The 22,713-nt window shown below is 49.6% G+C and overlaps 1 protein-coding gene across 1 annotated transcript in view; it reads left to right on the forward strand.

Moving 5' to 3' along the window:
- The window catches only part of Emilin2 (elastin microfibril interfacer 2), a 56,883-nt gene extending 35,154 nt beyond the window's left edge, over window positions 1–21,729 (forward strand). The window contains exons 4-8 of the mRNA XM_052192579.1: window positions 778–2,691; window positions 17,275–17,643; window positions 17,961–17,993; window positions 18,590–18,718; window positions 20,794–21,729. Of these exons, the coding sequence (XP_052048539.1) occupies window positions 778–2,691; window positions 17,275–17,643; window positions 17,961–17,993; window positions 18,590–18,718; window positions 20,794–21,131 (2,783 nt within the window). The 3' untranslated portion in view covers window positions 21,132–21,729. The remainder of the gene's footprint in view (window positions 1–777; window positions 2,692–17,274; window positions 17,644–17,960; window positions 17,994–18,589; window positions 18,719–20,793) is intronic.
- The last annotated feature ends 984 nt before the right edge of the window (window positions 21,730–22,713 follow it).

The raw sequence follows: 22,713 nt of genomic DNA on the forward strand, positions 1-22,713 counted from the left end.
CTCTCTAAAGTGCTTTGTGGCATTTTATAGCCAGCAGTCAGTGGGGCATCTACAGTTCACTGGGAATGACATGTTCCTATGATATAGTAGATGATATGATGTGATATGATGTGATATGACATGATATGATGTGATATGACATGATAGGATATAATGGGATGTGATATATGATGTGATATGATGTGATATGATGCGATATGACATGTGATATGATACCATGTGATATGACATGACATGATATAATGGGATGTGATATATGATTTGATATGATATGACATGTGATATGATGTGATATGATATGTGGTGTGATATGATATGTAATATAATATAACATGGTATGATGTGATTTGATATATGATATGATATATTGATATGATGTGATGTATGGCATGATATATGATGTGATAAGTCATATAATATGATGTGACATGATGTGATATGATGTGATATGACATGATGTGATATGATAAGATGCTGTCAGGGTGAAGGACATCACAGATTATCTTGTTTCATGTATACACTCTGAACAACCCAGGTAAGGGTGCCCATCTTTGTAGAGGAGGGCAGTGTAGCTTACAGAAGCCAGTTAATTTGTATAAAAACAGTAAATAGCAGAACCAGAACAGTACAGAGGTCTGCTTGACCCCAAACTCATTTTCTCCCATAGAACTTCTTGCAGTGGGACTGCCACGGTAGACTTCAGTATCTTCTGCAGGCACCCTGTAGAAACTGGCTTAAGGTAGGAACTGGTCATTCATGTCCAACTCTTTCTTTCAGATACTGATCCAAGCCCAGTCTCACAGCCTAAGAAAACTTCATCACCAACAAATGCAGCAGAACCAGGTCAGGCTGCAGATCCAAAGCAAGGTCCTCCAGAACTTCAGCAAACCAAAGTCCAGGTGCTGGAGGAGAAGGTTGTCCGGCTCACCAGGATGGTGCTGGATCTCCAGTCCTCCGTGGCAGGCCTGAAGGAGAACCTCAAACACACCACTCAAGATGATGGCGGCAAAGAGCCAGCCTCCTGGCTCAGTCACCTGCACCCACAGCCAACCCCTGACAGCCCCCTCGCGGGAGACGCAGAGCTGAGCCCGCTTCCTGGAATCCTCAACAGCAAGGAATCTGGCATGAAGGACATCAAGTCTGAGTTGGCTGAGGTTAAAGACACACTAAAGACGAAGAGTGACAAGCTAGAAGAACTGGACGGGAAGGTGAAAGGCTATGAAGGGCAGCTCAAGCAGCTGCAGGAGGCTGCTCAGGGCCCTACAGTCACCATGACAACCAATGAGCTGTGCCAAGCCTATGTGGATAGCAGGATAGATGCCCTGAGGGAGGAGCTCATGGAAGGCATGGACCGGAAGCTGGCTGACCTGAAGAACACGTGCGAGTACAAGCTGGTGGGGCTCCAGCAGCAGTGTGATGACTATGGCAGCAGCTACCTCGGGGTGATAGAGCTGATCGGGGAGAAGGAGGCGAGCCTGAAAAATGACATCGCAGAGCTCCGAGCCCAGCTGCAGGATCCCACAGCCCAACCAAGCTGCTGCGATGGTCAAAAGAACGGCGATTTCGGCCCACAGATCAAGACATTAGACCAGAAAATTGAGAGAGTTGCCGAGGCCACCAGGATGCTGAATGGACGGCTGGACAACGAGTTTGACCGCCTCTCCGTTCCAGAGGCAGACTCAGACTTTGATGCAAGATGGACCGAGCTTGACGCAAGGATCAACGTGACAGAGAAGAACGCTGAAGAGCATTGCTTTTACATTGAGGAGACCCTGCGGGGGGCCATCAATGGTGAAGTGGATGACTTGAGGAAGCTTCTCAATCAGAAGATCCACTCCCTGGAAGACCGTCTGGGAATCGTTCTGCAAGCGGCCAACATCTCAGACGTGGAGTTGACACCCGTGCACCCAGCCTTGCCGGAGCAGCCCGGGGCCGAGAATGAGCAGGTCCGAGAGGAGCTGAGCCGCCTACAGGACAAAGTTCAAGTGCTTGAGGACATCTGCCTGCAGAACTTGCCCCACGGCATAGACGGAGCTTTGCCTAGGGGAGAGGACCTCACACATATTAGCCTGAGCCTTTTGGAATCCCTCAATGATACGATGCACAGGCAGTTCCAAGAAACCAGTCACAGCATCCAGAAACTCCAAGACGACTTCAATGCCCTCCAGTCTCAACTAAATCACTCGGAATGTATCGGGACATGCTTGCAGAACGGAGTGAGTGACAGCCGAGCAGGTGACAGTGTGGAAGCAAGTGGGTTTACTAAGACAGGGGAGCAAGCAAGGACAGTGGGGACTGTCCCGTCTCCTGGGACTCCCATGGCTCCATGCTGTGGCCAGCTGGAGGAGCGCTGGCAGAGGCTGCAGAACCAAGTGCTGGCTGAGCTAGACACATGTAAGGAGAGTGCTCACGGGGTTCAGAGTGGGGTGTCTGCAGTCGAGGGCAGGGTGTCCCAGCTGGAGCAGACGTGCAGCAGGCTGGATGCCATCTCAGGGAGTCTGCAGAGGATTAAGGAGGGGCTCGGCAAGCATGTGGGCAGCCTGTGGAACTGTGTCCGGCAGATGAACGGGACACTCAAATCACACTCCAGAGACATCTCTGGCCTCAAGAATTCTGTGCAGCAATTCTACAGCCATGTTTTCCAGATTTCTACCGACTTGCAAGATCTGGTCAAGTTTCAGCCATCAGCAAGTAAGTAGATTGATTGACAGCCTTATTCTGTTGTATTTATTTGCAGCATGCGGCAGAGTTGTGGTTTTAGATGGTTTTGGAATTAACTAAACTATATCAGTGCTTCTACAAGTATGATTCATAGATGAGTGACAGCTCATGAATCAGGAGCAACAAGCCAACAATGAGGACACAGAGCAGGTTGCAAATGTAGCTCAGCTGGTAGAGTGCTTGCCTAACATGCAGGAGTTCAGTTCCCAGCACCAGCTCAAGGGAGGTGTGGCTCATGCTTAGAACTTCAGAGGTGAAGGTGGAAGATTAGAGGTTCAGGGCTTCAAGGTCATGAGATCCTGTCTCAAAAGCATGCAAATACACGTATATACTCACAAGCACACAATGCATACACATATATACTCACATGCATACACATATGTTTACATGCACATGCACACATACATGTGTACATACATTGCACACACATGCACATACATACATGTGTGCACACATGTACATATATATATACACTTACATGCACATATTCAATCTGCACACACATATACACTCAGATACATTCACATATACATACATACATACATACATATGCACACACTCACATGTACACACTGACACTCATTTAGGCACATAATATATGTATACATGTGCACTTACTTGCATGCACACACTTATCTGCACACACATGCACACATAGGCACACATTTGCATGCACACATACACACACTTGTACATATACACATGCAGGCACATGCACACACCCCATACACATGTACACACATTCTCTCACACACATGTACTCATGTGTGCACATACATGCAGGGATGTGCACACATGCATGCAGGCACATGCATACACACATACACAAGAAACCTCTAAGACAACATGATTTCATGGCAGCATCTGAGCACATGACTTGTGCCTTATAAAAGTGTCAGTTTACAACACATTGAAAATAGAAAAGGAAAATCTAACTCACCACAGATGGCTAGCAAAGAATTGCTCTATGATACATGCTGGGGATGGGTGATGGTCAGAGTTTGGGACAGAGCCTTGGGGCAGTGTGTGTTGCCCCAGGTGTGCTGGGAGCCTCCGTCCCCTCCATGCTAACCCACGGGGCTGTGTGTTACTAGTGCTAACCTGTGAGCCTGTGTACTGGAGGCTTTCCACAGAGATCTCTGGCCCAGACCGGTGTAAGAGTTCTGGTAGAGGGGAGAGGATGTGAGCAGGGAGGAGAAGCTGCTGCAGCTGGCTCCACTTCTGTCTCAGAAGTGCTGGTTACTCCTCATCACCCTGCACTGGGTTGGGGTGGGCTGGCCTTAGAGAGGCCAACTAGCCAGGGAGAGGAGTGCAGTGGAGCCTCAGGTGGTGTTTCGGGAGAGTAGACCTCTTCCCAAGTGTTACAGATCTTATGACAGAAGCTCTCGGAGATGGAGTAGTTCTCACACACCTTTAATAATTTCTATAGGCTTCTGGATAGGATTTATATACAGTTTTGGGGATGGTTCAAGGTTTGACAGCAGGTACTTCTCATTGGCTTGGGCTGAGAGTTTGGGGGAAACCTTATTTGCATGTGGGAGGGCTTGGTGCTGCTCCTACACCTCTCTGCAGGAGTAGGTGGTGGTGGGGGAGTTGTGGGAGATGTTGGCTCTGGGCTTGCTGTAAACTGTCAAGGCATTTTCTTAATTGAGAACCTCTCCTCCCAGATAACTTTAGCTTGTGTGAAGTTGACATAAAATTAGCCAGCACTGAGGTCATGTTTATACAACACCTGCGTACCAGCATGGTCCAAGCCCTTTAGGGCTGCTAGCTTATAAGCCCATAGCCACCCCACATGGATGGCGGAGTTTTCTAGAGGGAAATATGTACTGAGTTATAGAGCTGGTAGGTAGATCTGGGGTGGGAGGTAAATTGCCACACCGGCGTTCAGCATTTTGTGTCTCCTAGAGTTGAATGCAGACTTCTATGAGCAAGTATGGAACACCAGCTGTGTGCTGAGAAAGCCATTTCCCAATCTCCCCTCTCCTTACTTTCTCTTCTCTTCTCTTCCCCTGCAGGCCTATCATCTTTTCTACCAGGGTAAACACAGGGCTGGTGCTACACAACTGAGCCTTCCTGACTAGACCCTCACTGAGGAGCAGCTATGGGGAGGGTGGGCCATGTCCCGGTCCTGACACCTCATGAGGTGTGGGGAGAGTTCATGGTAGTTGGGTAGACATGCTCTGGACTTTGTCCTAGAGCACGGTGCTCATTTTGTAGATAAAGAGTCACCAGGGCCAAGCATGGCTGTGAACTGGCCACTGTTCCCAGGCTTAGCTATCTGTGACACACAGCCCCCACCTCAGATCTCTTAGCCCCTGTATCTCTGGAATGTAGAGTTAAGGTCATGAGTCCCATGTGTTCACAGGGTAATTGTCCCCTGTGGTCAAAACACTGTCTGGACTGTGTTTTACAATAACAGATGCAGCTGGATATTTCCAGTTAATTGGCTGTGCTGGACAGCGTGGGAATCTGTGTCCATTCTGAGGCTCTTCTGTGTAGAGTTAGAGATGGGTAGGTAGCTCAGGAGACAAAGCAGTTTCCAAGTACCATCCTTCAGATTGGGGTCATGCTGTGAATGCAGGCTACTTGGGCTTGGGAGAACTTGTGATAGAGAGGAGTCAAAAATAGTGAGTGGTATCCTGTGACCTCCAGAGCCCCCAGGCCCAGGAGACCCGGAATCTGAAGTGACCCTGCAGCTAAGGTTGAAGTCAAATGTCAGTCAGTTAAAAGATAGCAGAGTATTGGCTAAGCATCGACTGTAACTGCATGTGAGACTCTGAGGGGTGCAGAGGTCACAGGGGCCATTCTTCCTCAGAAAGTGTCCTCAGGTCTGTACTCAGTGAAGGAGCAGGTATTCAAGTACAGTGGGCTTGTGGACTCACAAGCTCTCCGTGCGCCCTTGTAGATGGTGGCTTAGCATGTAGCAAATAGGAATAAAAGTCTGGTGGAGAACCAAGCACAAAGGGACACAGGGATCGGCCGTTCCCCTCTCCGGGATACCCAGAGGGCTTCTCAAAGGAAGAAGGCACAGGGCTGAGCCTCCAAGCTGAAGAAATTAATTACTGAGCATAGTTGAGAGAGATGGCAGGGTGAGCAGTGAGCTGAGAGAATGACGGAAACTTCTAGAAGAATGTGATCAGATAACTGAGTGAGTGGAAATCAAAGGCAGGAAGAGAAGGCATTTAGGGGAAGACTGTGGTGTGAAAAGGGTGTTGTGTTTTGCTGTGTAATCTCCTACCCCAGTCTCTGTGGTGGTTATCTTCTGTAAGTCCTGTGTCAGGGGCTTGCACGGGGTAGCGAGGCTCTGCGGCTCTCATGTACTCAGCCTGAGTCTCTTACCCTCTTAGCTGCGTTTTGTGTTTGGAGGAAGGTTCAGGTTCACATAGGCCACAGACCTGGAGTCTTGGTGAGTCTCCATGTCACCCCTCTCCCTGTGTGTCCTGTGGGCTTCCTCACATACTGCCACTCTCAAGCAGTCTGTCTTACAGACTTACAGCAGCTGGCTCACAGAGGGAAAGTAAGGCTGTGGTCTCGACAGGCGGGCACTAGGGTTAGCTTGGAATCGATTCTGCCATATTCATTCCATTGGTCACAGCCAACCAGCCTTTGAAGGGTAACATGGTTGTCATATTGGAAGGCGCAGAGGTCTAATGGTGAGTCCCTCCTCCTACAGTTAGAACCAGCCCAGAGGAGGGGACGGGGACTGTGCCTAAGGTACAGCCTGATTGCAGGTCAAGAGCTAAACTCAGGTTCCTATTGTCTGCTTATGGATCTGCTCTTGTGAGGTCCAGAGGTGGGCTCAGTTCCCCAGCTGGCCTCAGGTGGGTCTGTCTTGTGCTCTTGCCTGGGGCTTATGAAGGATTCATATGCCAAAAAATATGTTGAACTCTTATATGAATATATATGCATGTATATATGAATCTCCTGAGACTCTGATGGGTACACAATTTCTGAAAGATGAACAACTAATTATAATAATAATTACTATTCTTACTTAGTAAGACTGGATCTTGAGGTTTCCCCTGTCCCCTCAGTCCTGAGATTGAAGGACAATCACTCTGGTGTTTCATTGCCTGCAGCAATCCTGACTCCTTACATTTCCTTGCATTCATTCATCCATTCATTCATTTGTTCATTCATGTTTCATTTACTTAGTCTCTTACCTAGATCCCAGTCTGGCCTTGAACTCATGGTAATTGTTCTACCTCAACTTCCTGAGTTCCTAGGTCACAGGTATCGCCACACCTGGTTCCATCGTTTATTTAGCAGATCTCTCCTAAGCTATGTCTTGTCTCAGCCATTGTGGATCTGACACTCTAGAGGAAAAGAAGAACAGCCATGGTGGTGAAGGTTGACTTTAGTCAGCAATCAGTACCTTGAGGAAAGATGAAACAGAATAGACAGATAAGAGGAAGCAAGAACTCATTTAGCAGGAACATGGTCCAGGCAGAGAGAATAATGTGACAGAAGGCTCTGGGACAGGAAGGGATTCGTTCTGTTGCAAAACTAAGTTTTGCCAAGTGTTTCAGTGAGACAGAAGCTGAGAGGCTACATGGGAAAGAGGGTCAGAATCTGGTTGTGCCACACTATGCAGCTAGTGGGCACATAAGATAAGGGACTTGAAGTACTATGAGAAACAACCTGGAGACGTGGTTCTCCGAGTTCATCTGTACTGAAACTCTTTGACTTGGGTAGGTTGTTTACACCCTGAACACCTACCTACCCCCTCTCTCTGTCTTTGCATTGGAAATACCAGTCACAATGGTGCTTTGTGAGTGGTAGGGAGATAGCAGGTGGCGGTCAGTGAACAGCCCTCCCCAGTCTGTTTTAATTCACTCTCAGCCCAATGGGTATAGAGTCTGTTCCTGGCCGAGCTTGACTCCCCTTTCCATCCTGCAGTGAGCCCTGCTCCACCTCCACACCCCTGCTATTACCACGACAAGAGTGGAGGCCTGGGATGGGTCAATCCCTTCTAGGGAGAACTGCAGAGAGCTGCAGGGTAGTGTCACCCCTTCCCCTTCCCTTCTTTCCTACATTAGGGGCCAAATGGAGAGTGTTGAGCCTTGACATCTCCTACCAGAACCCTCAACATCACATAGTGACACCCTTCTTTCTTATGAATACATTGGGAGTTCTCTAAGCTCCTTGTTCTTTATGCATCGAGACCTTCTGTAGTTGGGACCATCTGTAACCTTGTGTTTTTCCACCTGGCCTCTTTGTTCATGAAATAACGATTCTGAGCCTTCTTATATATGAATAAATGCTTAGGCCAATAGCTTTGGCTCTGCTCCCTGACTAGCTCATATCTCAGTAATCCAGCTTATTCTATTCTAAGAGTGCCACATGGCTGGTTACTGTCTGCTCAGTTTCATGCATCTGTCTTCTCCTCAGAGTTCAGGGCAAATCTCCTGCGCCTGACTATTTCCCAGAATCCCCTCTCTCTGTGCTGGGTGTCCCACCTTCTAATCCTGCCTCAGCTCATTGGCCATAGGCATTTTAATGAGTGGTGAAGCTTCCATACATTGCACAAAAGATTCCTTCTGCAACCTTCTTGTTGGGGTAAAGTTCTGGGTCCCCACGTTCCTGACTTTTATTCTCCCATGTGGGGACACTGTTGGTCCTTTAAGCGAATTTAACACATCTTTGTAGCTTCTTTTTCTTGTCATTCATTCCATCCTCCTCAAGCCATGATTACTCGCCTGCATGTGCTTGCAGAAGTGTGTTTGGTGCCCAATATTAACCCTCCCAGATAAGCACAAAGGGTGGAATCTGCCCTCCTGCCAAGGACCCTAGTCTGTAGCACAAATGTCAACAGAGACTGCTTTTGCAAGATCAACCAGTCTTGCGTCTGAGGATGAGCTGATGCTGAGTCTCTCAGGAACCACCACTTCCCCTCTAACTTGTAAGAGGTGTTGGAGTTGAGAAAGAAAGAGTTGCTGTGTTTGGGAAAGTCTCTTGTCACGTTTCCAGGAAGGGACAGCCCTGCCTTGATACAACCACAGACATCCTGTGGCGAGAAGGCGTGGCTGTGGCTCCTGGTCTTAAGGGAATCTCTCCTCTTGGAATTCTATTATACCACAGACCTAAGGATCCTATTTTTATCAAGTTTCCCTTGGTGAGCTGTAACAATGACAACAACAGACTGGTGGAGTCCTGAGCCATAAAGTCTGGCTGGGGCTGGTACCTGCCAGCTGCATCCTGAAGGTTTTGGCCATGAGCTTGAAATCCACTGAGTTTGAGGGCAGCTTGGGTCCAAGGTACAGTGATGGACTATCATAATTCTGTGAACTCACAAAAGAAACCCAAGTGAATATGCATGCCAGGCTCTTCCCCGGGGCATCTGGTTTTTCTTATACCCTAGTTGCTGTAAGTAGCAGATTTTATTCATCAAAAATTTGAATTTTGTGTCTGGAGAGATGGCTCAGCAATTAAGAGCATGCACAGCTCTTAGAGAGGATGGAGTTCAGTTCTCCAACACACACACACACACACACACACACACACACACACACACAAGCACATACACACACACTTTAAACAGTAATAATGTTAAAACAAAGTTCTGAGTTTGAACAGAGGTCTAGTCCAGAGCCTTCCACGTGGTCACATTGTGTGTGTAACTTCGAAGACATGGATCGCCCAGGAGATTTACTCAGCAGAGGTGAGGTGAGCCCTAGGGATTGGTTGTTAAGATAAAAATCTACTTCCATATCAGTCCTCAAAATGGAAGGAAATTGAGTCACAAGTAGCAGGCTAGGTAGAGGCAAGAGGTGCCCAGAATGGGGTGGAACAGATAAACTACCAACATGGATACCACTGCACTAACACAGGGTCAGCTTTGTGAGAGAGCCTACGTACAGGCTCTGTTGCCTTAAAGCTTTTCACTAGCTGCCATGAGTACTCGGTGAGCACTCCTGTGTACTGCTGTACACAGGGCCACATCCAGAGCCAGTGTCAGCCATTGGTGTGTCTCCGGTCATAGCTTATTCATGTAAGTATTAGAATTAACTGTGAATTTATCTTCTATGACCTTCAAGTGAGGCTGGCCCCACCCCCTCTCTCCTCACCCTCTCCCTGCCACCAAGGGATCGAGTGCCATGGTACAAAAGGCTTCCATTCTGATGCCACCACAGAGAGTAACACATGTGATACAGATATACGGGGATTCTGGTTTTCACTGGTTTGGACCAAGCAGAAATTAGATCCTTGTACCAGTTTTGACTTCTGTTCTATTCCATGGGTTTCACTGTCTTCACATCTGACTCCTCTTGACTGGAGTGGCCACAGCTCTCTGCTCTTGCAGAAGGTTGCTACAGTGTCCTCTGTGAGCAGTGTGGCCAGTTGGGACTTCCTTCTGCCGGGTGTGTTTCCCCCTCCACGTTGTCAAGGGAACAGTTCAGACCGTGTGATTGAGATCTGAAGGGCCTTTCACGTGCTCTCTAGTTGCTACTTCATGGCTAGGCCTCCTGTCTTGCTGGAACCTCTTCACCCTCCTGCAGGGAGGGTCAGTAACTGGCCATAGTGCTTTGGAGCCCATGTTTTGGGTAGCCAAGTGACTGCTTCTTTCTCTGCAGGCAGTAATGGTAAAGGCTGTCCTCCTAGGGCCCATATTACCTGGGGGACATCTTATGTTTGTCACTTAGCATTCTGTAGTGTCAGTTTGGTTTTTAAAAAAGATTTATTTATTTATTTTGTGTATATGAGTGCACTGTAGCTGTACTGATGGTTGTGAGACATCATGTGGTTGCTGGGAAATTTGAATTCAGAACCTCTGCTCACTCTGGTCACCCTGCTTGTCCCCACTTGCTCTGGCCTAAAGATTTATTTATTATTATATGTAAGTATACTGTAGCTGTCTTCAGATACCCCAGAAAAGGGCATCAGATCTCATTATGGATGGTTGTAAGCCACCATGTGGCTGCTGGGATTTGAACTCAGGACCTTTGGAAGAGCAGTCAGTGCTCTTGACCACTGAGCCATCTCTCCAGGCCCTGTAGTGTCAGTTTGATGAGTTTCTTTTGTAATGGGTAGTTTTCGCTACACTGCTTTGAGTTCCCAGTGAGTCCCAGGTGTGCACCTGTCCAGAAGCTATCTTGGATCCACAGATGTAAGACACACACACATTAGCTCATTTTTAACCTATCCTACTGGCTCAATGGCTGGGCTCTTCTAAGCCTCCTGAGGCTAGCGTGCCCTTCCCTTTACTCCTAGCTCAGCACCTCTAAATCTGCCCTCAGCTTAGTAGCCCAGTTGCCTTCTGTGAAGCCAATGGGCCGTTTTCCATGACCACCTACATTTTGGAAGATCTCCCTTGTAGCTCTGAGACTGTTCCATCTCTCCCCCCACCCCCAGTATCTCGATTCTTCTCCTCCTCTCCCCTATCCTGTAGGAACCTGAAAGTCCCACCTCTTTCTTTCCACCCAGCCATTGGCCGCTGGCATCTTTATTAATTGATAATCAATTGGGGACAAGGACCTTCAGCATCAGCACTGGCAGGTTCTAGATTAAATCAAAGCATCAGAACCACTCCTCTATATTCTTTCACATTTTTAATTTTAAAATAGGGTAGAGAGTCCGCCACCTGGTCCTTTCTGCTGGGGTAGACTCTTGTCTGGTCTGCTCCAGTGAAGACACCATCTCTTGACCCATCCTAGAGAACCCACTGCACTCAGCAGTTGAATTACAGGGATGGCAATGGAGAGGATCCTGAGGAAAAGAAGGTCCAGTGACAGGCCCAAAGTGGAATCCAGCTCAAGGGGAGGTCCCAAGGCTTGACACTATTACTGAGGCTATGGAGTGCTCAAAAAAGGGACCCAGCATGACTGTACTCCAGAAGACCCATTAAGCAGCTGAAAGTGTCAGATGCAGAGATTTGCACCCAACCAATGGACAGAAGCAGCTGACCCCTGCTGTTGAACTGGGGGGAAGGCTGAAAGAAGCTAAGGAGAAGGGCAATCCTGCAGGAGGACCAGCAGTCTCAATCTGGACCCCCAAGATCTCTCAAACACTGGACTACCAACCAGGCAGCATACCCCAGCTGATATGAGGCTCCTAACACAAATACAGCAGAGGACTGCTGGTCTGTGTTCATTCAGAGATGATGCACCTAACCCTCAAGAGACTGGGGTGGGGGGTGGGGACATCCATGTGGAGACAGGGGGTGGGGGGGAGGTATGGGATGTGGAACAGTCAGAAGGTGGACAGGTGGGGTGGGGTGAGGTGGGGGTAATAGAGAACACACCCAGCACGTGAGGGTCAGAGGACAGCTTCCAGGGGTGGGCTCTCTCTCCTCCCCTTGTTTCTGCCCTGCTCTATGCTCCAGGCTAGCTGGTACTCCGCCTTCCAGGTACTTGTTTCTGCCTCCCAGGATGCTGTTGGAGCTCCAGGATCACAGATGTGCCACCATTGCATCCAGCTTTTAAAATGTGTGTTTCAAGGCTGGAACTCAGGTTGTCACACTTGGATAGCAGGGGTATATCCTCTGGTCAGGCAGGTCCAACCATGATCCACAGGCCATATGTGGTTAGGTGAAAATAGCTACAACTGTGGCCTAGCATATAACTATAAATGTGGAGCATGGTTTGTGTGTGTGTGTGTGTGTGTGTGTGTGTGTGTGTGTGTGTGTGTGATTTTGTATGTAGTGTATATATGTGCATGTGGATGGAGGTCAGAGGGCAAAGCTTTGCGACTTCCTCGGCTATTTCCACCTCAACTGTCTTTCTTTTTAAGGATCATATGTATGTGGATGTGTGCACACGAGTGCAGATGGGCCCAGAGGCTACGAGCGTCAGTTGCAGGAGGTTGTGAGCCTCCTGACGTAGGTGCTGGAAACTGAATTTGGGTCTTTGAAAGGGCACCCTGCGCTCTCAACGCCAAGGACTCTCCAGTCCTCATTATTTCTGAGACAGTCTCACTGAGCCTGGAACTCCATCTCTCCACTGTCCAGCAAGCCCCGGGGACGCAGCTGTGCCTGCCTCCCTCTAAAGCCCCAGGATCACACAGGCTTGCCCCTGCTCCTAGTTGCTTGGCATGGATGGGTGCTGGGGTCTGAACTCAGTGCTCATGCTGGCATGGCAGGCACCTTACTTAGGGGGTCATCTCCCCAGTTAGTCCTCTCTCTCTCTCTCTCTCTCTCTCTCTCCCCCCCCCCCCGTGTGTGTGTGTGTGTGTGTGTTTCTGTCTCTTTCTGTTGTGTTTATAAAAAGATAAAAGGAGAGGAGGAATATGTTTGGTGGATGTGTAGTCAGGTGTGGGGAAGGGGCTGCCTCCTGGGTCCATGCTAAGGCATCCCTTCCCCTCAGGGACCAGCCACATAACGGTATGGCTGTAGTATAGAATAGAGTTTATTCAGGGCATGGGGAGGGGAGCTGAAAGTAGAGAAGTAGAGGCAGGCCGTGAGCACGTGGAGAGAGGGGGGAGGTGGGGAAGGGGAGAGAGGACAGAGCTGGAGCAAGAAAGCAAGAGAAAGGGCAGGGCGGGGGAGTGAGGGGGGGCATCCTTTTTTATAGTGAGTCAGGCACGCCTGGCTATTGCCAGGTAACTATGGGGTGGAGCTTAAGACAAAATGCTAACACACTCTCTGCTCCGCCCTCTGTTGAGCAAATGCTAGGCATAAGGAAACCAGGCGTCCCCACTGGTCTCCTGATGGGCCTCACTTGGCATTCATGCAGTGTGGCTACAGTCAGTACCAGGTGCAATTCTGCCTGGAAGACAGGAGGGGGCACTGCAGAGGCTGAGGCTGGGAACCTGGGAGCCGTCCCTCCCCACAGCCAGGCCTGGAACCCTGGAAGGCAGAATCTTAACAGTGATGGTGGCCTTCTTGTAGTCCTTGTGTGACTAGACACCGGCTTGCTGCCAGGCACATAGAAAGCATCCTCCTGCCAGGAACTCAGCCCTTCTACCCTTGGGGAACTGAGACAGCAGATAAAAACCTAACTCCTGTGGTGGCTGGAGGGTGTCAGCTCAGATCTACTCCAGCCTCCAGAGGAGTATTATTTTAGTAAAGTTGACTTTTAATAGGTTCCCTTACCACCCCTCCCCCACACTTATTTGGAGATAGTTTTATTCTATATCTCCAGCTGACCTGGATGTCACTATGACTCATACTGGCCTCAAACTCATAGCAATCCTCCTGCCTCAGGGATTATAATCCCATGTACAGGGATTATAGGCATAAATTGCCACACAAAACCTAACCAGAGCTTTGGAAGACAGGGCAGGGTCACCCAGGGAGTGAAACAACCTCTTCCTCTTCTCCCTCCTCCCTCCTCCCTCGCCCTTCCTCACTCCTCTTCCTGGTCTCCGCAGACCAGCCCCTGGCAGCTGGGCCTGGTGCTCACTCATTCCTCAGGTGAGGGATTCAGAGATGTGTGCTTTCAGGGGACTTCTCTCTCTAGACTGAACTGAGTGCTGCTCTGCTTTGCAAGGACTTGGTTATACACCATGTGACACTGGGCGGAGCCCAAGCTGAGAGGGAGAGGCTGGGCCTGGGGCCCCAAGCAGAATCAGGCGCAGCCTTTTCACTGTTGTCTGGCTTGCATGCAGCTCTGGAGTCCCTGGAGCCCTGACTTCTTTGCTCAGATAGGATTTTAAGTTCTTACTTCTTTGGTAAGCCTGGTGTTGAGGGAAATGAGTTAGAAAGAATTATCGTGGTCCCGTGCACTTAAGCAGTATAAGGAGAACCCTAGGATGGCAGTGATTTGCGCGAGAATTAAGGTTCCTAGTACTCTGGCTAAATCATGGTAACTATCAGCGCCTCTGTCTCAGTGTCACGTGTTAGGCCCTATGCTAGATCCTGGGGACCAGAGACTGTGAAGGTGAGGACACCACCCAGCTGTCGATGGAAATCACAAGGGGTCCATTGCTTCACAGTTCAGAAGCAGATTGTTCAAGCCCTTTTGGGCAGATCCCAGAGGGCGCCACAGGGAGGTGGTGTTTGAATTGACTGCAGGGATTGGAGCTGAACGGATGGTTTCAGGGGCAGCTGCAGCACAGCAAAGCAAAGTCAGGGAGGCTTGGGTGAGAGCTTGGCACTAGTGATGGAACTGGAACTGGATAGCAGAGGAGGCGAGGTTTGGTTTTATAGACAGTAGAAAACCGGATTTTAAACTGGTGTATATGAATTATGCAGAATGTTCCATGACATTTTCATGTGACTGCTCTTGGATGTTTCATCTCCACTCCCCCTCCAGTCCCTCTTCCCTTGTTTTAAGATTTTTATCACATGCTTGTACATTGCATTCGTATGTGGAGGGTAGAAGTCAAGGCCAAATCTTAGTCACTTTCTACTTTCCTTAGAGATGTTTTTGTGTATGGGTGTTTTGCCTGCATGTATGTCTTTGCAACACACACACTGTCCAAAGGTGACAGGATATCAAATCCCTTGGACTGGACTTATGCATAGTTGTGAGCTGCCCTGTGGATGTTGGAAATTGAACTTGGGTCTTCTAGAGCAGCCAGTGTTTGTACCTGCTGAACCATCTCTCCAGCCCCAAGATTTTTATGTGTATGAGTGTTTGCCTACATGTATATACATGTATCAAGTGAGTACATACAATGTATGTAGTTGGCTTTTCACAGTAGGGGTAGGGCTCAGGTTCTCATGCTTTCTTGGCAAAGCATATTATCCACAGAGACATCTTCCAAGGTGCTCTGTGCCTTTAAGAAACCCACCTTCTGGGGGTGGAGGGATGGCTCAGCAGTTAAGAGCACTGACTGCTCTTCCAGCGGTCTTGAGTTCAGTTCCCAGCAACTGCAACTTGGCTTACAACCCTCTCTCCAGTCCCCCTGCATCTTCCTCTTCAGTGCTGGAATTAAAGGCATGCACCACCACGATTGGCTCACAACCTTTCCAGGGAGGAAGGAGAGGAGTCCATATTCATATTAGGTTGGGGGAGAAGGCCCCGGAATGCTAAGCGAGTGTGAGATTCAGGAATCCCCAGAACTCACGGCTGTGAGTTGTGCCTGTAATTCTAGCCTCAGATGGCAGACACAGGGTATCTATCCCCAGAGCAAGCTGGCTAGGAAGACTAGCCATATCAGTGAGCTCTGAGTTTGATTGAGAGAACCTGCCCCAGTGAGTTAGGGGAGGTCGGTTCAGTGTCATTAACCTTCAGCCTCTACTTTGGGCTGACAGTACTACTTTCTTACACAAAGGTACCACACACATACAAAACATGCATCCATGCACGTCCCATATAGGAAAAATGGAAATAGATTTCATATGTGAGTAAATGTGCTATCAACTTCCAATGGCCCCTCAACGTAATTTTCTGTATTGTAAAATATATCCAAGCACATTTCAGTCCTGTGTTTAAAATAGTAGCACATTTTCTTCAACTTTGCTGCTTCCTGGTACCCCCAGGGCGGTCTTTCTCTGGATGTGCCTGCAGACACAAGGTTTCCCCTCTGTGTCTTCCCCACGTTCTGGGACAACCTTTAATCTTTGTCCTGTGAAAGACCCTCAACTTTTTCATGGTTTCCTCCCTTTTTTCTATGGAACGCATGCATAGGCTGGCCTAGAATCTGTGACCCTCCTGCTTGCTCATTACATCACAGCTGCTTACTGCCTGCACCTACACCGGGGCTTTCCAAATGCTATTCTTCGGAGAACTGACATGGAAGCTACTAGAATTATTTTCTGTGGAGCTTATTCTCATGAAAACTGGTCAGAAAAGGCTGAGAAACAACTTTTTTGGGGGGGAGGGTGTTCTGGTCACCTGCTCTTGGGTGGAAGGAGAACACATATTTGATGTATAATATATATTTTATAGAACTTTAAAGCAACTCTAGACAGTGGGCCGAAATGCAGTGGTAGATGCTGTGAAGCTCCCATATGTCCTGGGAGATATGAGGCACCAGACTAAGGACCTCTGGGAAGGTGGTCTTTGCATCTGTAGGTAGTATGTCTTCAGATGTTTTGTGAGCATGTAGTAAGGGCTTTTTAGTATGCCAGTTCCAGGAATGTATTCAGAGGAAGGAAGGGGTGGCAGCTCTTGGCTGAGTCACTGTGGTGGCCACCTCAGACAGGCAGAAGCACTTGACGCAGGAGGTTCCTCTACTGGTGATCTGAAAGTGTGGGGAAATAGTGGTTCTTTGGGGTCTGTGCCAACTGTAGAGGCAGCCAAGGTCCTTTCACAAGCCAGCAGTGAGGCCAGCAGCCTGACACTGGGGCTAGCTTGCTTTAGAGACGGCAGTAGTCAGTGGCATTAGCCTCATGGTAATGTGACCCATTTATGACGAGAGCACGCATTGAAGGGACACGTGATGCTGGAGCCAGACTCACACTGTTTTGGAGTGTTGCCATCTATATCCAGGAGGCCCCGGCTGTCTTCCCAGCTCTCCCTGGGTAATCAGAGGCAGCTTGGCTGGAGTTCCTTCAGAAGATGCCAGGCAAGCTGTCCCAGGCTCTCATACTGTTTACACCCCATTGGAGACAGTGCCTCAGCTACATAGGCACAGCCTTTTGTGGTCAATCAAACGACACTGATCATGGCCATGGAAGCCTTACACGGGTGATCTGGAGACATTTGTGTTCTTTCTCACTTCTAGCAGAGGAACCCTCAGAAGCAACCCAGGGACCATCTGGGAAGACGCTACTAGAATCCACCAGACCCTCAGAGGAGGCCCCCACTGAACCACCCCAGCTGACCCCACTGCCAGAAGACCCAGCCAGACCACCACAGACAGGCCAGCGGCCAGTGTTGCCCCAGAGGCCCCTGCCGCCACCACCTTTGCCTGCCTGGCCTGGTCGCACGGGGTTGCCCTTCCTGCCTGGCTCTAGTGGAGTCATCATGGAGACTGGAGAGGCTGGGCCTCCAGGCAGGATGGGCATGTCGGGAAGGGGCCTGCCTCAGGGAGTGGATGGACAGATGGGGCAGGGGCCCATCCCTAGCTCGGAAGGCTATGCAGGTGCACCAGGTAAGTCTGCCCTGCAGAAGGCACACAGAGGCAAACTGTTCAGCCTGAACCTGTTGGTGTGTTCAGTGGGTCCAGAGTTCCACCTTTAGGGAACAAAGTTCAAAAAGGTAGCTTTCAGAGGAACTTTTTTGCTTATCTGACAGGAGGGTATCAGGAGCACCCCAGAACAAAAACATTTAAAAGTGTCATTTTCCCCAGGAAAGGGTGAGAGTAGTGAGGTTGATGAAGCCAGAGCCAGGGACTATAGCCATCCCGGAAGGGAGAAAGAGGTCTGAAAAATATCTGTGCAGGATTTGACATTCCATTCTTTGTTTCAGGTTACCCCAAGTCACCTCCTGTAGCCACCCCAGGTATGTCCACGCAGAACCCTGCTCTCCTTGGTGGTCTCTGCCTTGTACTTCCTGTCTCCTCCCTTAGGGCTGCTGGCACGGGTAGACAGCCTGGAGCCTAGGCCCTTCCACACCCAGCAGCCTCCCTGGTCCTGGCCTCTGTAGACTGAGCCTCTAGAGAGACTCAGAGGCAGGAATTTTCCCTCCCACATGGTCTCTGTTCATGTTTTTCGAGGGGAGGCTGGGTGGGCTATGCCCTGTGTGGTCCTGATGAGCACTGACTTACAAGAAAGCAGCTCCCTAGATAATTCTCTATGCACCCAACACCAGCCCCTGATGCAGTTATCCAGCACACAGAATCACCTTATACACACACACACACACACACACACACACACACACACACACACACACACACACACAATGCAGACAATCCCTTTGAGGTTTTCATATGCAGTTTCTGTGTCTTACACGCGAGTCCAGTTTCTCTGTACTAGCCCTTGGTCTGACAAGGGGAGTCTCTGGACTTCCAGCAGGAGGCACAGCTTGTACCCGGGGTCCATCAACGCTTTCAGAAGACAGGCAGGTCCATGTGTTCTTGCCTCTCTCTGCCCTAGGAGCGCCGCTGCCTGCTCTGGTGTCCTTTTCAGCTGGTCTTACCCAGAAGCCTTTTTCCAGTGATGGAGGCGTTGTCCTGTTTAATAAGGTGCTGGTGAATGACGGGGATGTATACAACCCCAACACTGGTGAGTATCTAAAATGGAATTCTGTCTTGCTCCATGGAGGCTGGGGAGAACCTAAGTTGGGCAGTGGATTGTCACCAAACCTCCAATTCTTGGGATGCAGGTGTGAGAGGGCAGCATATGGCCTCACCACACTTTTGGAACTGCTGCTTAATTTTTAATGGTTGCTAAAAATTTTTTTTATTTTGCCAGCTATGACCTGTCACACCCCAGCCCCCCTCTCTTCCATCTGCCCACTAGAGGTCATTAAGCATGCTTTACCTACAAATGTGCAGAGACTCCCTTCAGAATCTTAGTTTTATGATGAACCAAAAAAGGCTGTGTTCTCTACAAGGGACTGAGCCTAGAGTGTGGGGCCTCACACACTGAGACAGAATTGAACAATGTACTTTGGAAGGTGCCTGTGGCACCCATGCCTGTTCCAGGGAACCCTGGAGATGGTGGCAGAAGCTGCTGTGAGCTCCAACAGCCTTCTTTCCCTTCCTCTGGCTTGTCCTGCTTCACCTGTTCCCAGACTGGCACCTGACAGACTGGCACAGAGCCCTTCCTGATAGCCACACATGGATGGGGCTTTCCTTCCATTTACAGGATATCTGGACCTCAGGGCAACCCTCTGAGGCTCATGGGTTCTAGCCTTGCCCAGTCTCCTTGCCTTTAAGCAGCATTTATATAGACATGGTCTTCACAGGGAGAGGGAGGGCCTTGGTCATCTTCTTGGTAATTTTTAGCAATTCTTTCCACAATTCCAAGCGCAGTTGCCCTCTGGCTAAGTCACACTGTTCTGATGGTCGCTGGCAGACCTCAGAGGAAGCAGTCAGGTGTCCCAGACTGCCATGCTTTGCTCCACCCATCTTTCTAATCTATGCTTAGAGGTTTTGTGCTAGAGTTGGGGTTTTTGATTAGGAATGAAGGGTCTCTTTCCCTTTGGCTGTGCTGGCTGTGGAGACCCCTTGTCCACTCACACAGGCTGTTGATCTTCACAAGCAGTCTGGTACTATCAAGGAAATTCCAGGAGGTCCTTGAGCTAGGCTTGCCCCAGTTATACAGGCACATGGAAGCTTGGTCCAGTATAGTGGGGCCTGATCTGTCCTCAGAGTCAAGATTCCAGGAGTTATAATCAGGATACTATTTAACTAGTAAGCATGGAAGGGCAGGGTGGACCCAGGCACACTTGGAGGCTAGACTCTTAAATAGGTCCTTTTTAAAGTTTCAGGACCCTAATTTTGTGGTGATAATGTGGCTTACTGTTGAGTGCAGAGACCCGATACCCCTACCCACTCCTGGGATGGATGCTGTGGGTGGTCCAGCTCTACACACTTCCTTTGCCTCCCAGATCATGGGGCCCTGGGGTTAGAAGATAGTAGGGCCTCTGGCTGTGAGTGAACATGCCCTACACCCAAGAGGCTGATTCTTTTAGATGAGGGGGATAGCATGGCCTCCTAAGATTGAATGGTTCAGTGTCTGCTTCTGTCTCAGGAATTAGACACACCAGGGATTTAGAAGGTGGTTTTTAACATGGCAGGGGCTGGGTCTTGGTCCCAAGTCTGCAGGGCACACATGCCATGTATATGGCAGACTAGGAATGTTGGTAGAACTGGCTGCCTGTCCCAGAGGGGCTGTGGCTGGTTTCGTTTCCTGGACTGTTGTAAATTTAGGCAAGAACTACTCCAAGCTCTGGAGTATTGGAGCCCTTATTCTTTGGATGCTACAAGCCCAGGACTGTGGGCTCTGGGATGAGCTGAGTGGCCTGAGTCTGTGCTTTGCATGTGTGAGAGGCCATACTGGGGCTGTTGATGTGCATGGTAGAATACCTGTCTAGAATGCACCTGTCCTTGGGGACTGACCTTCATTCTAGAAAAACAAATGTGGGCAGGTGGTACAGTTTCTCCAGTCAGCCTCCCTTCTACAGGTTTGGTGACTAACCATCCTGACCTGTCTAAGACGTTGGGTGCTAAAACCCAGGGGCAATCAGAGGCAGTCTAAAGTGGCCTTGGGTGAGATGGATCCAAGTTAGTCTGTAACCAGGGCACGGGCGGCCAAGACACCACATCAGCTCACCTGTGTCTGGCTCTTCGTAGGGATCTTCACCGCGCCCTATGACGGGCGCTACTTGATCACCGCCACCCTCACGCCTGAGAGAGAAGCCTATGTGGAAGCCGTCCTGTCTGTCTCCAACGCCAGTGTTGCCCAGCTGCATACGGCTGGGTACAGGAGGGAGTTTCTGGAATACCATCATCCCCCCGGGGCTGTGCATACCTGTGGGGGCCCCGGGGCCTTCCACCTCATTGTGCACTTGAAGGCAGGAGATGGGGTCAACGTTGTGGTGACTGGGGGCAGACTGGCTCACACAGACTTTAATGAAATGTACTCCACCTTCAGTGGTGTTTTCTTGTATCCTTCCCTTTCTCACCTCTAGGGAGACCAGGAAGGGAAGAAAGGCTGTAAAAACCCCAAAGCTTTAATATATTCGGTCTATGTAACTGGAGCACTGATCTAGTTTGTTGCACACACTCTGCCTACCCCCAGGATAAAGGCCTTACCTCCCCCTGTAGAGACTGCCACCCCTCGTTTCCAGACAGCTGTGGCAGTGACACATTGTTAATTCGTCACTGTAACTGAACGACCAGAAGATTGTCCCCTTGGCTGGAAGCTGGCTTCTCCTGTGCTGCCTATATGCCAGCTCTGCTTGAGGTTCCTGGGTTGGACCTACTCGGTGCTGCTCCCTGACTGGCCTGGGCCTGATGCAGCTGGAAGACACTGTAGCAGATGCGCCTCCCCACACTGCATGTACAAGACTTAAACACTGAAGTGCTGGTATGGCCTGGACCCAGAGTTTAACGTGGGCTATTCCACACGTGGGTTGCCGTTACCGTCTGGTACTCATCTCTGCTCGCCTGGGCCCTGCTACCAGGGTGAATGTGAGACATTATTTATGAACTTGCTGGGCTCCTTAAATGACATGTACGATATAAGTGCAAAGACAGGGAGCATCAATAAAGATGTCGGGATCACGATGTTCCTTTTCTGTATTTGGTGCCTTATGGATTGGGAGTTACTGGGGGTGGAGGTGGGGTGGGCAAACTAGAGCACTTTTTATGGCCGTAAAAAGTGATCCTAACTTGACCCCAGTGTTATGTAAAACATCCCACACCTGCAAGCTTCCAGGCTTTACACATTTGGCGTTTGATTTTGGTGGGAAAACAAAGTCCCGATGTCCTTGAGGGTCAGGGCCTACCCTGCCCTGTTAGGGGAAGTGAGATGGTTGCAGGCTCACGAGACTGACTTCTCATTGCTCCACTGCACGGCTTACTGGCAGAGATAGCCAGCACTAGGAACTCTGGTTCCTAAGCAACAAGAGGCCCCATGTACAACTGAGGGCTGACTGAGATCATTTGAGAAGACAAGCACATTTGGGTCTGGGAGGCCTAGCACAACACTCCTTTCCCAGCAGCCACACGCAGCTCCAGGCACTGGGGCATCCGGCTCAGGGTGGCTTTTGCTAACCAGGTTTGGGGGAACCTGTCAGCCAGCACCTTCAGGGAAGGGCAACTCCCCCAGGTCCCTAGTGGAAGGTTAGGGAAACCAGTTTCAACAGCCTTGTCTTGATCCTAACCCAGTTGGCAGAAGAGGCAAATGCAGTAAAAATACATTGGGTTTCAAGGACTGTCTGAAAAAAAGTATTATGGGATATTTGGAAGGAGGGTCATGGACTGTACGTTTTTCCACAGCTGGGGAGTTGGCTACAAAGGTCAAAGTGCCCTTGCTTGTCTGAGAAATGACTCATGGAAAACCCTGAGCAGCAGAACTTTTAGGAAAGCCCAGCTGGCTCACACAAATGTTTCTGCCCATTTCCTTCACTCTTCTTTGAGGATCATATTCAGTGCCAAGTGGCCAAGTGTTCTGTGGCTGGAAGGCAGGGGCCTGACAGGAGATGCACAGCCACTGTATTCCCCACTCCTAGACAGGTCTCTTGAGCAGCCAATAGACCTTAATCATCC

Source organism: Apodemus sylvaticus, chromosome 9 (genome assembly GCF_947179515.1).
Source record: "Apodemus sylvaticus chromosome 9, mApoSyl1.1, whole genome shotgun sequence".
NCBI classification, from domain to species: domain Eukaryota; kingdom Metazoa; phylum Chordata; class Mammalia; order Rodentia; family Muridae; genus Apodemus; species Apodemus sylvaticus.